Raw genomic sequence first — 14651 nt, 5'->3', positions numbered from 1 at the left:
ATTTTTCATGGAACAATCACGACACGGGAAAATCAGTGCAAAAATAATGAAAGGGACTTTCGTTAAAACTGTGATTTTAGGGGCACCCTCCGACTTCAGCTCAGGTCACGATCTCGCGGTCCGCAAGTTCGAGCCCCGCGTCGATCCCTGGGCTGATGGCTCAGAGCCTGGAGCCTGCTTCCGATTCTGTGTCTCCCTCTCTCTCTGCCCCTCCCCCGTTCATGCTCTGTCTCTCTCTGTCTCAAAAATAAATAAACGTTAATTAAAAAAAAAAAAAAAAAAAAAAACTGTGATTTTAGATTCTAATAGGAAATAAATGTTTATGAAAAAAAGCTTAACACTTCTCACTTGTAGATAGAAGTGGATTTGGTAGCTCTTCAAAATCCTTTTTGAAGGTGGCAGAAATGTAGTGTGAAGTGTATTTCACAACTGGACTTTGAGAGCAAGCAGCACTGGAATCGCTCTTGTTCCAGTTTTAATTTATTACCGTTTCCCACATGGCCACAAGAGGGCAGCACAGCAACATGTCAGTTAGAAAGCCTGTGGGTTCTCTGCCCGAGAGCTGCCATTTCAGGCTTTGGGTAGTGTTTACTTTCCTAAACACTTAACAAAATGGCTGAACTGCTTGGCAGAGGATGGTTTTTTTGTGTTGGTGATAGAAAAATCTGGTAAAAACAAAGCAATCTACACTGGAACTCCTTAAAACTTATTTCCAGACTACATTCTACCAATGATATAAAAGCTGATGTTTATGGAGCACTTACGCATCAGGCATGGGCAAAAATTGCCCTCTAAATCCCTACAAAAACCCTCTAAGACAAATTATCCTCATTTATAGAAAGTCTTAGCCCAAGTGTGTACACATATGTTATCCATCAGCCCCACAGTATGAATTATGGAATCTACACTCTTCAACTCTAACTGGTATTGTTATCCCCACCACACATACATACGTTCTTCAGTTAAACAGATCCTTAAACCACCCAAGGTTGATGCAGAATGATTCCTTCTCAATCACTTCTATGTGTTTGAAGAGTACAAAAAGGCAAAGATCATTAAACCATGAGTTTCTTATTGATTAAAAAAATACTGGGTGTAGTTCCTTAAATAAACGGAACTGCATTTAAGACCTTTAAGACCTCCTCCACCTCTCGTTCAAGTCCTACTATTCTGAAGAATAAGCTACATTATAAACAAGGTTAAAAGACAAGTAACAGACTGAGAAATTTCAATGTATGCACAACAAAGGATTTCTACAGAGAACATAAAAATAACCACAGATCAAAGAAAAATCCAGTAGAAAACTAGGGAAAGGAAAGGGACATGCAACTACAGAAGAAAAACTGAGATGGCCAAGAAACTTATAAAAAGAAATTAAACATCAGGGGTAATTTGAAAATGTATTATCACAACAGATTAGTTCACATTCACCTGCTTTGTAGAAATTAAAATGTATGATAGTATTAAGTGATGGGGAGAAAACAGGGGAGACAGTATTTATACACCATTACTGAAAAAGCAATCAGCAGATGCTTTGCAAAGCAACGTGGCATTTTCCAGTAAACCTCAAAATATGCATATGAATCATGCAATTAAATCTGTGAGTATATAACCTGGCAAATTATTGAACTTGTGCAGGAGGTGGGAAGTATAAAAATGTTCACGGCTTTGCTCATAAAAAAAAGGGGGGGGGAGGAAATAATCTAAATTTAGATTCATACTGTGCAATTAAATACAAGTTAGACCTAGTAGGGATTATATTTATAAATGTCACCATGACAATTTCAAAAACTATTCAATTTTTAAAACAAAAGCACATTACATGAACCATGTACATTTTTAAAATACCAAGGTTTTTAGATGCCACGTTCATGAAAGTGACTAAGGAGAAGGGGCAAATAGGATTTTAGCCGTATCTAACTTGTTTAAAGCTTTAATTGTAGTCTTTCAATTTTTCTGAGTTTTTCTGAATTTCTCAAAAAAGAGCTATGTTTCTAAGATTGCAGAATTGATCAGTATTCAGAAGCAGACCTTCCTGCAGTACCTCCCAAATTAAGAAACTCAGTGCTAATGTGGAAAAAACACCTACCTTTGATAAGCATGTTCCTAACATTTGCAACCGGTGCCAGAGGAAACCTTGTCTTGATCACGCTACTTCTGCTCCTCCACTAACCAAATAACACTGAGTAGTCCTAAATAGCTTAGGAAGCATCAAACAAATGGCACTCAGGCACACAAACCATTAGGAAAAAAGTGAACTATAGCAAGAAGCCTAGATGAGGTACAAACCTAGATAATCGTTTCACAAAGAGCTACCCAATTCAGATCTGGCAAGGCACGAAGACTAGACAAGGATAGGACAAGCTCTCTGCAGGAAAGAACATGAAGACTTTCTAACCCACCAAGTAATGAAAACAGGTACTAGGGGGAAAGCTGTTCCTATAAACCTATCATCTCAGGTGGGTACCATTTAGAACCCTGAGGACAGATGGGACTACTCTGAATTCCTTTCAGAATATTTAAAGTCTTATCTTTCCTTACTAACCTTTAGGCTATGATATTTAGACTTTCGAAAGATAACAACTCCAACAGTTCAAAGGAGATTTAAAAGTCCTGAATGCTAACCTCAATAGTAAGTGCAACTTCTGCCCCCACAGAGTCAGAGGAGGGAAGTACGGTCCTTGGATCAAGCCACAGAAATCAATCAGAACGGTGAAAACTCACAACTTTCTCAGGACTCACGGTGGCAATACTCACTGTGGCAGGCACTTTCCTAAATGTTATAGACCAGTTTCTTAAGTGTGCCATTACTGACACCTTGGGCCCGATTAATTCATTCTTTGTTATGGGAGGCTGTCCTTACACATTGCGAGAGGTTTAGCAGCATCCCTAGCCTCTACCTAGCACACACCAGATGTACCGTAGCTCCAAGCAAAAAGATCTCCAGACACTGCCAAGTCAGGGAGGGGTTGTCCCTAGTGGAAAACCACTGCTTTCAGACGTATTATTTTATTTAATTCTAACTTCCCTGAGACACATACTCTTCCTTTATTAAAAGATAAAGAAACAAGCTCAGAGGTTCTTGCCCAAGATCATACACAGCTAAAAAGCAGAAGAGAGATGAAAATTCTTGTCCCAATTAGCTCTTATTTCCCAAACCTGCATCAGCACTAGAAACCACCATAGTTTTTGTTCAAGACAGATTCCTGGGACAAGTCCTCCCAGACCTGACTGAACTCAAATATCCAGGCAAGAAGGCTGGGAGTACGTTGAACAAGCACCCAAAGTGGCTCTTAGCAAGTAAATCTGGGGGCTTAAATGCCTCTGTAAAGCTAAGTTCAGTAGGAACTTTTTTTTTTTTTTTTATTTTTTATGTTTTGGTAAATCAAGCAAGGGAAATGGAGAATCTGACCCATCACCCTCTGCCCTCAAAGTCGCAACTTCCCAGCCATATGCTGCTCTATTTGAATGTCAAATAACCTTATACAGGAACTGAAGACACTCAAGATTTTCCACACCCACCACATTCAAGAACTATTTCCCTTCAGGGCACGTCTCTAGAACACTGTTTCCAACCCTGGCTATTTATGCCAACAGACCCACCTGGAATGCTATCTCCCCTGCCCTACCACTACTTAACCCCTAAAATCCCATCAGGTAAGGGGCCTTTTAAAAGTTCTCAAGTGATTCTGATGCAAATGCTATCTGGGAAGTAAGTAAGGGAACTAAATTTAGAACAAAACAACAAATTAGAAACCTGGTCTTCATAAATAAATCACTGCCAAACCCAAAGTGTGTGGGGGAGCAATGGGAGTCAGACTGCAAAAGGATGGGGTTCCTCTGCAATTCCCAGTACCTCCCCCTCCCAGACACCTGTCTTTCCTCGTTTCCCCAACTACCCCCGTGGGAATTACTTCACCAGCAACATCTTCACTAGAAATTCTTTATGCAAAATGACTTCTTGAACTTTGTTTCCAGTATCAATCAAGCCTAAAATGTATTTTGAGTTTTCGGTTTAAGTTTTTTAAGAGAAACAGAGTACAGGATTATTCTAGATTTTTACTATTTTCCCCTACTATAGTTTCCTCGCAACCATTTAATCAAATGACAATTTTCTTTTTTTTTTTTTTTGATGGCAACTTTTTTTTTTTTTTTTTTTAACGTTTGAGAGACAGAGTGTGGAACAAGCGAGGGAGGGGCAGAGAGAGAAAAGGACAGAGAAAATCCCAAGTAGGCTCCGAGCTGTGAGCGCAGAGCTCAACTTGGGCTCCATCTCACAAAGTGTGAGATAATGACCTGAGCCAAGATCAACAATAGGACGCTTCACCGACTGAGCCACCCAGGTGCCCCTTGATGGCAATTTTTGACAAGATGCTTAAGTGACCCTGAAACCAAACTGCCAGTGTTTAAATCCAATGCCACCATCTGCTTCCCCTAATGCCTGTTTTCTATCGGCAAAATAGGGTAATGATAATCACACCTGTCTCAGACTTGTGAAGACTACCCAAATTAATACATACAGAGGACTGGTTCTAACAAGTTCCAAGCTCACAGTAGGTACTATAAATGATAGGTATTGTGTCTTTCCAAAGCATACAACATAGTTTCCATTGAAATACCTCTCACAATCATCTCATTTGTTGGTTTGGTATGTTACTGAAATGCAAAATTACAAGGGAAACCAGCATAAATAAATCTGAGAAGTATCTGCAAATCCTTGTTATGTATACAACGCAAGTGAAGGAACACAATGGGATGGGTATAAAAGAGCTCAGCAGGGTGTAGGACCCCCCACAGGCCTTCAAAGGAAGAGAGTTCTGTGACAGTTAACCTGGGGAGCTGGCTAACCAGAAGGTCACTAGCATTTCTGCTACACTAACCATCACATTAAATACACAATGAAAAAGAAAAAAACAAAACCCACTTTCAGTGCCTGACAGAGTAACCACTCCAAAAAGCATAAATCTATTCCAGTATTTTCCCACAAAATGCTTACCACATGCTGCTTTCCTTTATGATACAATCCAAAATGAAAGATTACCAGCATTACAGGCACTGCTTGACTTAGAAATAAACCATACAAATGCCATTCCTGAGGTTTATTATCCTATTGTATTCTCTTTTATTTTTTTTAATGCTGGGGACAATTCACAACCCACCACTGTAAATAATTGCTTCACAGCAGAGCCCACGTCCACTGCTTTCAACAGTCACCTGAATTAGCTGTTAAGGAAAGGGGATTCTGAATGGAATGCATTCCTGCATTCAAAAGTCAACTCTGGAATCCAAACTTTTAGAGGGATCTAAAAAGGGCTTAAGTAGAGAATTCTAGTAAAGAAGAGATGCACTAGAATTTAAAGCAATTAGGACAAGAATTCAAAAATCTTGGAGTCAAAACTCCATCAGCATTCACTGTTAAAGGTATGCGACTGCTGGATCCAGCATGACATTTAATGCGGAAACTGTCCATCTTCCATCAAGCATACAACAACCCTTAGGAGAGCCCCACCCACTTTTGCTTCCAGATCTCTAAACCTAAGTTTTTGGTAAAACTGCCCAAAAGGGGCACAGAGAAAATGAGGCAACGGGAACACCGACAGTTAGAAGAGGGTGGCTCGGTTGGGCGGCCGACTTCGGCTCGGGTCATGATCTCGCGGTCCGTGAGTTCGACCCCCGCGTAGGGCTCTGTGCTGACAGCTCAGAGCCCGGAGCCTGTTTCGGATTCTGTGTCTCCCTCTCTCTGCCCCTCCCCCATTCATGCTCTGTCTCTCTCTGTCTCAAAAATAAATAAACGTTAAAAAAAAAAAAAAAGAAGAAGAGAATACAAGAGGTGCTCTGTCAAAAGAGGCGAAACACATGCAAACATACGGAAACACGCAACTGTAAACCACATGGAGGGCTCTGGAAAATTAACTCAATCCTGGGGAGCTGGGCTGAAGAACTTTAAGATGCTCTCCAGAGCCTGATACAGAAACAAAAAAACAGAATTCAACTCCCTCACAAACCAAAAGGAAAGGAAATGAAGAAAGTTGGGGAACCAACAACACAGAAATCTTAAGCCTAGACTACAGTCCTAGCAGAATAAGACTGAACTCTGGACGTTATGCTGAGTCCAATATATGATGATATGCTGAGAATGGATTACTAAGAGCAAGCCACAGCCAAGTAGACATTGGTTGGAAATATTGCAATTACATCTACATCCGAAGAGCACTGCTACTTGGTATTCATTATTCACTCTTGCACAGCTTGAGAGGGGAAATGAGGCAGAGGGTAAACCAGGGCAATAACCACTAGCTCCAGGAGAGGGGTAAAAGGGATCTAGTCAGAGTTAAGTGCCACGGGTAGGGCTGTGACTCACACAAGAAGTTGTTCTGGTCCAGGAAGAATCATACTCTCCCTTCAAAAGGCTGGCTTTCTCAGAAAGAAATTCTAGGAGAAGATTAACTGCAAAACATACCCAAGGTTTCAACTAACAAAAACGGACTTGCCTTTTTTTTTTTCATGTTTATGTTTGAGACAGAGCATGAGCAGGGGAGAGACAGAGAGCAAGAGGGAGACACAGAACCTGAAGAAGCAGGGTCTGAGCTGTCAGCACAGAGCCTGAAGCGGGGGCTCGAACTCACCCCAGACTTGCCTTCTAAAATCATTTTAACAACCCTCTCTCCCAAGTGGCCTAAAAGACCTCTTGTGGGAGGCCAGGACGCCAACTTCAACTCTCAGGAACCATTTGGCTCTTAATGAAGCACAGGAGAGGGAAGAAAGTAAAGCATTAGAAGTAAAATATTACTCACAGCTTACATTTAATAAGCACTTTCAACGTAACCGCCTCCTTGCGAATCACTATATAGGCATTATATTACTTAACTTCATTACCCAATGAAGAGTATCATTATCCACATTTTTAAAGTCAGGAACCTAAAAATCCAACAAGTAGTACTTCACTGGCCTAAATTGGAGAAAGTTTTCAGTACTCAAGGAAACATTGCACTGGTGGGTATTAGGTACACAGCTCTTGTCAGGCATTGAGGTTAACAGTTAAACACATCACAAATAACAAAATAACTTCCTAGATTGAATTCAAAGTATAAAATCAGAACCATCCTTAAAATGATGCTTTCGCCAAAGCTCCAGCATTTCCCCAAAACTATGGAGACTTTCCTGTAAAGGGAATTTAAAGTACTTTTCAGTATGAAACATAATCCAGACAATGTCACTGAAATAAGGGAGAAAGGTGACCCTAACCAAATATCGTAACAATAAAATACTAAACTGCAAGTGTTTCAAAATGTAGCATGAAAGGCTTCCTTCCATATACCTAGGTTCTCCAGGATTTATTTCACAAAAGGCTTATTATTTCCCACCTCATAAATTGCATTCGAGCTTTTTTAAAAAAAAGTCCCTCTCCCCAGACTTGTCCTGTTAATTAAACTATGTAGGAGACAAGGTCGTAACAGACATTAAAAAAAAAGAAAAAAAATGTGTTCCAACACTGTGCTTAGTTACTGATCACAACGTAAACATACAACAGACTTTAAGCATAGATATTTGATGGTATTTGGTATTTGATGGGTATTTGATGGGCATTTGATGATGGAGTCAAATTTTGTTGTTCTGGCTTTACACTAATTAACACTGAAGTTCCAAAGCAACAGCAATTTAACCAATTTTACCAAGGTATGAATTTCAATTCAGTGCCCAGGCAGGCTGGAAAGCAGGAGGGAATTGCTCAGCTATGACAAGCACCCAGTAGAGTTTATTTGTATACTAATTCTTAGGCGATTAAAAAAAGTTTCTTGGCTCACGTGCCCCCAGTTCCTCAAGAAAGCCAATTGAAATCTAAGGTTTTTTACAAAGGACCTAAAACACCTTTTTAAAAAAAGCGAAAACAAAAACAACTCATAAGCAGAAAAAACTTACTAGGTGACAGAGCAGTCACTCACAATTTGTGTTAGGAGCAAGTTTACAGTAGTACCCCATCTTACAGGAGAAAGGATAGGAGTCTGGAAAGCTCAGTGACCTCAGGAAGCATCTTTCACAACTGTTAGGGATTTGCTATACGAGGGAGGGGAGAGGAATAAACTGATTATAAAATCTGTGAGTTTCAGATAACTGTCAGGTAAAATTCAACTGACCTTCCAGATTCACCTCTCAAGCAATAACTTGGTAAACTTTGCACAGCACTCCTTATCAAATATTGTCTGATGACGTTCCCACGATGACTTAATCTTTACAGAAGATGCTAATTCCTAAGGTGCCAAATATCAATTGGAAATTGTAGGTTTTAAAACTGAGAAGTCAAAGAGATTAAAGACAGAAGAAAAAGGCACAAAAGTCTTAATGGACAAACCTAATCACTCTGGCTCCTGAAAAAGTTCACTGGTTCCACGTGGCATGCCAACAGCTCATAGATAAATTGCTATTATTCAAATATGCATTTTAACACACACAGTATCTATTTTGGACTAAACACCCTCAACAGAGTAGTTTATATCCTGGAACATGACTGCAATGCTACTGAATTCTACCACAGTTTTTAGAAACTTAAGGACAGTTAGCGAATAACAAAAATTTAATCCAACTAACAAGAAGTCAATCTCAATAATACACAGAAAGAACCTTCATTCTTGTTGCTTTGGATGCACTTCAGAAGTTCCAAACACCAGTCAGTGATCAAGTTCCATGAGAATTTACCTCTATCTAAAGCTAATTCGTTTATATATAACTTATAATTGAGCATACAATTTAAAAATCCATTATCAAATCTTTGATGAACAAGTCTATAAAACTGAAAATCCTGTTTCACCTAATGTTTCCATAAACTATCCAAAGAATTCTTCCTGAAGAATCGAGACTGTGGGAACCTATAAAACCCACTAGTACAGTGAATTTTACCCTTTATAAACTTCTCCAGAAACTTAAGGTATGCCTAGGTAAACCTCTCTATCTACGGTCCACATCTCTCTGCAAGTGACAGATCTTACTCGGTAAGAAACTTCTGACATATGGCCAACTAAGTGACAACTCACTCCTGTCGGTGCTAAAAGGACTCCAAAAGCACAGAAAAATTTTTTTTTTTTTTTTTTTTTTTTTTTTGTTAAGGTGCAGAAGGAAAACAATACAGCCTTTCCTTCAGGCTGAAATTCATTACGTGTAACTGAATAATGAAGTCATCATCGCTAACCTCTAATTTTTTTTTTTTTTTTTTTTTTTTCCAAACAGAAATCCCTGCAAAGGGTTTCCAAACGAGACAGACCATGAGCATAACCACAGCACTGTAATCAGTTTACCAGGACCAAAGTAAAATCTCCAGAATGGGAGATTTGAGAGGTTTCCCGAGGTTCTTCCGGGTGATCCATTCCACTATCAACCAAGTTTTGGGAGTCACCGTTCTCTAGCAAAGTGCTGCTAACACTTAAAAGTTGTTTTATAACACTTGTTTGCATAGTAATGGATGCCTCATGCTGTCTTATTTTTTAAAGCTAACTTAATATTTATAGTTACTTTGTGAAAACTCCTAAGCTGCTTTCTTATTCCAGAGTTAACGTTAATCATAAACCACTTTGCACATACTGACCTGAGTTTTCCTCCATCAAATGCCAACTGAGAATATGTACGGTACCAAGTAAAAATGCACGGGGACGGGGACAAGTTCAAATAATCCTCCCTTTTTTTATGAGCCATGATCACCCAACAGCTATAACACCCGTTAAGACCTTTCACTGTAAACAAAAATATCTCCTCTTGACAGTGAAAAGGTTTTGGTCAATGGTGACACAAGATAAAGTTTACTAATCTCTTCACGCTGAACAAAAAAGGTAAAAAAAGGAAAAAAAAAAAAAAAAAGACCCGCTAGAATATGATAAAGGAAAGCGAAAAATGTAAAAACTGGTAGGTTTTCGATTTGAAGGCTTCCGAATAGTGCCTTCTACTTTCTCCAAAAGTAGAAGCCGCTTTCTGAGAAGCCAACCCTTCCGAGGGAAGGGCAAAGAAAATACACGCTGCAGGGTGTGGACTAAGAGGAAGGGCGCAGAGGACTGCCCGAGGCGAAATCGGCCGGGTGACCACCCACCGGAAAGCCCCAGTCCGGGTCGCTTCCCCTTCCCTTTCCTACCCCGCGCCCCCAAAGCTGCCGGCTCCCCAGACGAAGAGGCAGCACCCCGGCTGCGCACGCAGCCCTACGTCACTGCGTTCGCTCCTCCTAGGAGCGAGGGGACGCGCCTGACGTCACGGGGCGGGGCCTGCCGAAGGCCGCCGCTGTTGACCCGCTGTTACCAGGCGTGCGCACAGCCAATCAGCAGCATGCGCCGGCGCCGGCGCCGGCCGGCCTTTGAACTCGGCACGGCAACTTCCTGCTGTTTGGCGAGTACACAGTGCAATGCAGTATGTCTGTCAGCGCTGCGGCACAAAGGAACAGCCATTTTGTGACTGAGCTGGACCTGCACCAAGATGCCAGGGGCTCACGGAGCTGCTGCCCGCGCTACCTACCAAGCTGCCCCTTATTTTCGCACCAGAGAACCAAGAAAGGGGAGGCTGGGGGTGGGAAGGAGTTTTGATATTTCAAGTTTCAGTTCGATTTTGTCTTCGCAAAAATCCCGATTCTTAAGAATTATCAGCATCATAAAATGGCTGCCACTTAAAAAACTGCCTGTTCAGTCCACAAGCAACTGCATTATGCCATTTCTAATTAGCCCCAGGCTTTTAGAATAACTGCTAAAAGGCTGATTAAAATTTGCCCACATCGGAGGTTGACAAAATAAATCTGGTTCAAAGGCAGACGATTTAGAGATAAATTTAATAAACTGTGTTTTTAGATAAAATTGCAAACGCAGCGTCCTAGAACAAACAGAACTCTTTGTGTGCACACACAGTTCCAATCACATTCCCTTCTCTCCTGTCTCCATTCTTTAATGTTATTGGAGTTATCCCAAACTGCCAATTATTTGGGTAAGAAGTGTGTGGTATACATTTCCATGTATGTCCATCACTAAAACTTTGTTTTAAATATTTAGAAACTTGACAAATCTATCAAGGTATTTTTAAATTCGTATTTTTTGAAAATGAACTTTTTAATCTTCAGAAATCACGATATGCAACGTGTAACATACTTAAAAGCATTAACAAAATACAGGAGTAACATACAACTTTATGTAATAACTATTAAGTGACTGCATTATTTCCAAAACAGGGAAGTATCAGGTTTACCTAAACTTGCACTCAATCCTTTCATATCTATCTAAAGTAATTCTAAGTTTACTTGACCTGCAAACTCCTCCCTTCCCCTCTTGTGGCTCAGGATACAAAATTTTTGTAGTATTCCCTGCACACTAGACTTTGTGCCACAGAAACTAGGTCCTAGCGAGGAAATTCTAATGGATTAAGGGACCAAGTACTAGTACCTAAACAGTCTCCTTAATTGTAGCTTCCTAAAAGTAACATTAATCTACTACAATAAAACACCACTAGCATCCTGTTAAGCTTTATAATTTTAAAAGGAAGTGATGTCATAATTATGTACATGTATTCAGATATGCAATTTCGGGTAACTAATTTAAAACTCCCATCTTCAGGGAGTCTATCAGATATTTTTGGACATTCATCAGGTTTGTGAATCAAAACACTTGACAAAATGCATTTGAAAGTACAGTGCACGCTTCCAGTTAAGCTGTAACCCCACTGCCAACAGGCCAAGTCATGATAACTTCCAAGTCGTTTTCTAGGTAAGTAAATTATTAAAAGAAAGAATAGCAACACTGCTTAATTTTTTAAATTAGAAGGCAGTCTCATCAATGATGTTAACCACAAACCTTGCATAAGAGAGCCAAAACCTATGTGAGACTATGCAAATCATAAATACTCAAGGGAGTAACAATTTTAGATACTGGATCTTTAGTAATTTGTCAAATCCACCTGGGGATTCCTGTTTCTTAAAATTGGTGTTAACTTCTCAGAAAAAGCAGTTTAGGATCAGTTAGATAAGTTTCCTGTCCTAAATCAAACCTGGGTAATTACATGGGCAGTTCAGTTCAAAAGACAGTCCAAACTGTGTGACAACTCAATTTGCAAAAGAATTTAGAAAGTATTTTTAAAGGGTCAAAATATTGTTAAGTATAATAAAACATAAATAAACTTCAACCTTGCAATAAACCATCTCAAAACTTTTGAATTCACTAGCCTAATAATAAAGTATATTATTTCTATAAAATTATAGAAGTAAAAACAAAATTGGATAAAAAATCATATAACCAATCACATCCTTAACTGCATGATTTAAAATTCATGACAATTTATACGAACACACATCAAGAAATGTATTCATAAGCACTTTTAAAAATTAATATACAGTTCATACAACAAAATGTCTCAGAGGCTTTATTACTTAGTCACTAATAATGTACTCCAACAAATATGAAACAAATCGTGATTTGAACAAACTGTATTTGTAAGCTTCAGAAGATAAAGCATTCCAGGTGACTCTGTCAAAATAAATCAATAAATTTAAAAGCAGCTACAACTAAAATGCAAAAGATACAGGTCTACCAACCAGAAAGTACTGTCTTAATATGAGCATATAAATGCAAACCTTAAAATATTTTAAATGTAAAATATACAAATAGAATCACAGTAACAAACACAAAAGAGAAGTATATTAAGAGTATTCCAGGATTTCTGTGATCACAGGTTTGATTTCATAAATGCAGGAACTGTACCCATCGAGTAAAGGTTTTGATAAATCTTATCAAAATTTCCTAAAATGTCAAGAGTATCAAAAGAAATACAGAGTCAAATAAAAATACAAACTGAGAGGCATCAGTCAAAGGGTCCTTTTTGCAATTTCGTTTTAAAATGTACATTTTTTCATTCATATAACTTTCTCAAACGTCTATTTACTATAATTTACTACCACAAGGCTCCTCTATGGCCTTCAGTTACAAGTTTGGGTATCCTAGATTCTTCAAAGAAAAAATTTGCCTTGTATGTAAAATGGTGCAATGCAGCAATGGCTAAACCGACAAGGTCATTTTTCTACAGCACAAAAACCTAAAAACTGAAATTTATTGACAGAAAAACTGGAGTTTACAGGAAAGGCCCCCTTGAATAAAGGTACCTTACCTTTTGACTGCTGTAAGAGGCCTTAAGTCACAACTCAACTTTCATAAATTGCTACCAAAAAATTAGGGTGTGGCATATTAGCAATCTCAAGGTCACGCTTTAAAAAACGAATCCAAATTAGTAAAATACCTAAAATAAAACAGACAGCTATCCCTGTCTGTCAAGGTAAACAATGTAAGCTGAGGTTTCCCCCAAAAAAGAGAGAGAAAAAAGGAAGAAAGTTGATAGCTCATACCTCGATGCATTGCTGTGTAGCGAACTGTCCTCCTCTTGGCTTTTGTCCTTATTTCTCATCATCTTTTAATTCTTAAATATTAAGGGGGAGGGGGAATCTGTGTTTGCTTTGAAGTCCTGTGCCCAGGTATTTACTGTCAAAAGTTGAAAGAAAGGTAAGGTCCCAGCTTCTATCGATGTTTTTATTATCAGGAACAAAGTCCTGACGATGTAGCGATATTGTTATAATACAACAGCGGTAAGCACCAAAAAACAAAATATTTCTATTTTTTCTTTAAAAAAAAAAAACACAAAAACGGATAAACCGAACAGAAGGAATCATCACTATCAATAAGGAAAGTTTCTCAAAGTAACACACTGGATACAAATAACAATCTCTGTATCTTATTGCGTCATCCAGGAATTTCTCATATTTACAGAAAATAAAGCAAACTTAAACATCTAAATCTTTAAAATTATCACTAATGATCATGGACTTACCTGATCCATGTAGTAGGTCCAAAGCAAGAGTCCTATCTAGTAGTAGAAAAATATCAGATCCCAAATAATTAAAAATAAAAACAAAATTCTCCGTTACAAAAACGAAAAATAAATACAATAATCCTCAAATATGTTAACTGGTCAAAAAAATAGAGCAACAATTAATACTAAAACGGGTCCGGAAGAAAAAAAACCTCATTAGGAGAGCGCACAAAAATGGAGGTGCGCCATGGCTTCTAAGCTGGAAAAAACAACGACCTGGGCTCTCAGTACGGCTGCTTCTTTCCAACAAGGCACGAAAAGAAAGCTCCCAAAAGCTGCTTTTCTCCCTTAAAAAGGTTCGAATCGACCCCAGTAAGTCACTAGGAGAGGCAGGGGGCTGCGGGGGCCCCCTGAGGCTGCCCGAAAGTTAGGGAAAGTTGCGTAAAGTGAGGCGAAGGCAGGGAGCAGAGCGCGCTCTCTCTAAGGCACAGCCGCCATCTAGAGCCTCCTTCCCAGCTCTGAGAGCTCTGCCTTTGATTGACACTCTCTACATTTACCCCACAACTCAGGTGATGTACCATAGACCCACCCCTTCATCTCCACCAAAAAAAAAAAAAAAAAAAAAAAAAAAAAGAAAGAAAGAAAAAAAAAAAGATCCTCCATCCCAGGGAGCCTGAAGACCCCTACCCCCACACCTCCCTGCCCCACCAGACCACCCCATCAAGGGGAGGAGGGAGGGTTTCTTAACCCCCTCTGGCTCAAGCACCCTTTTTAAGCCAGAGAGAAATGTAATTTGTTCCTTTTGTCTAAAGATCTGCTAAATATTTCAGTCCTTGAGCTAA

At 39.2% G+C, this 14651-nt stretch overlaps 1 protein-coding gene across 5 annotated transcripts in view; it reads right to left on the bottom strand.

Moving 5' to 3' along the window:
• Nucleotides 1–14423, bottom strand: part of CHD2 (chromodomain helicase DNA binding protein 2) — a 122661-nt gene extending 108238 nt beyond the window's left edge. For 4 of the 5 annotated variants that reach the window (XM_060617736.3, XM_078448976.2, XM_078448975.2 and 1 more), the window contains exons 1-2: nt 13349–13481; nt 9578–12476 (exon numbers count right to left, since the gene is read on the bottom strand). In XM_060617736.3, the coding sequence (XP_060473719.1) occupies nt 9578–9684 (107 nt within the window). In that variant the 5' untranslated portion in view covers nt 9685–12476; nt 13349–13481. Of the gene's footprint in view, nt 1–9577; nt 12477–13348; nt 13482–13827 lie in introns of those variants that run through there. The other variant, XM_060617742.3, reaches the window with a different exon arrangement.
• Nucleotides 14424–14651: the final 228 nt, after the last annotated feature.

Source organism: Panthera onca, chromosome B3 (assembly GCF_046562875.1).
Source record: "Panthera onca isolate mPanOnc1 chromosome B3, mPanOnc1 haplotype 2, whole genome shotgun sequence".
NCBI classification, from domain to species: domain Eukaryota; kingdom Metazoa; phylum Chordata; class Mammalia; order Carnivora; family Felidae; genus Panthera; species Panthera onca.
The sequence above is the reverse complement of the archived record's forward strand: the minus strand, read 5'-3'. Positions and strand labels throughout refer to the sequence as shown.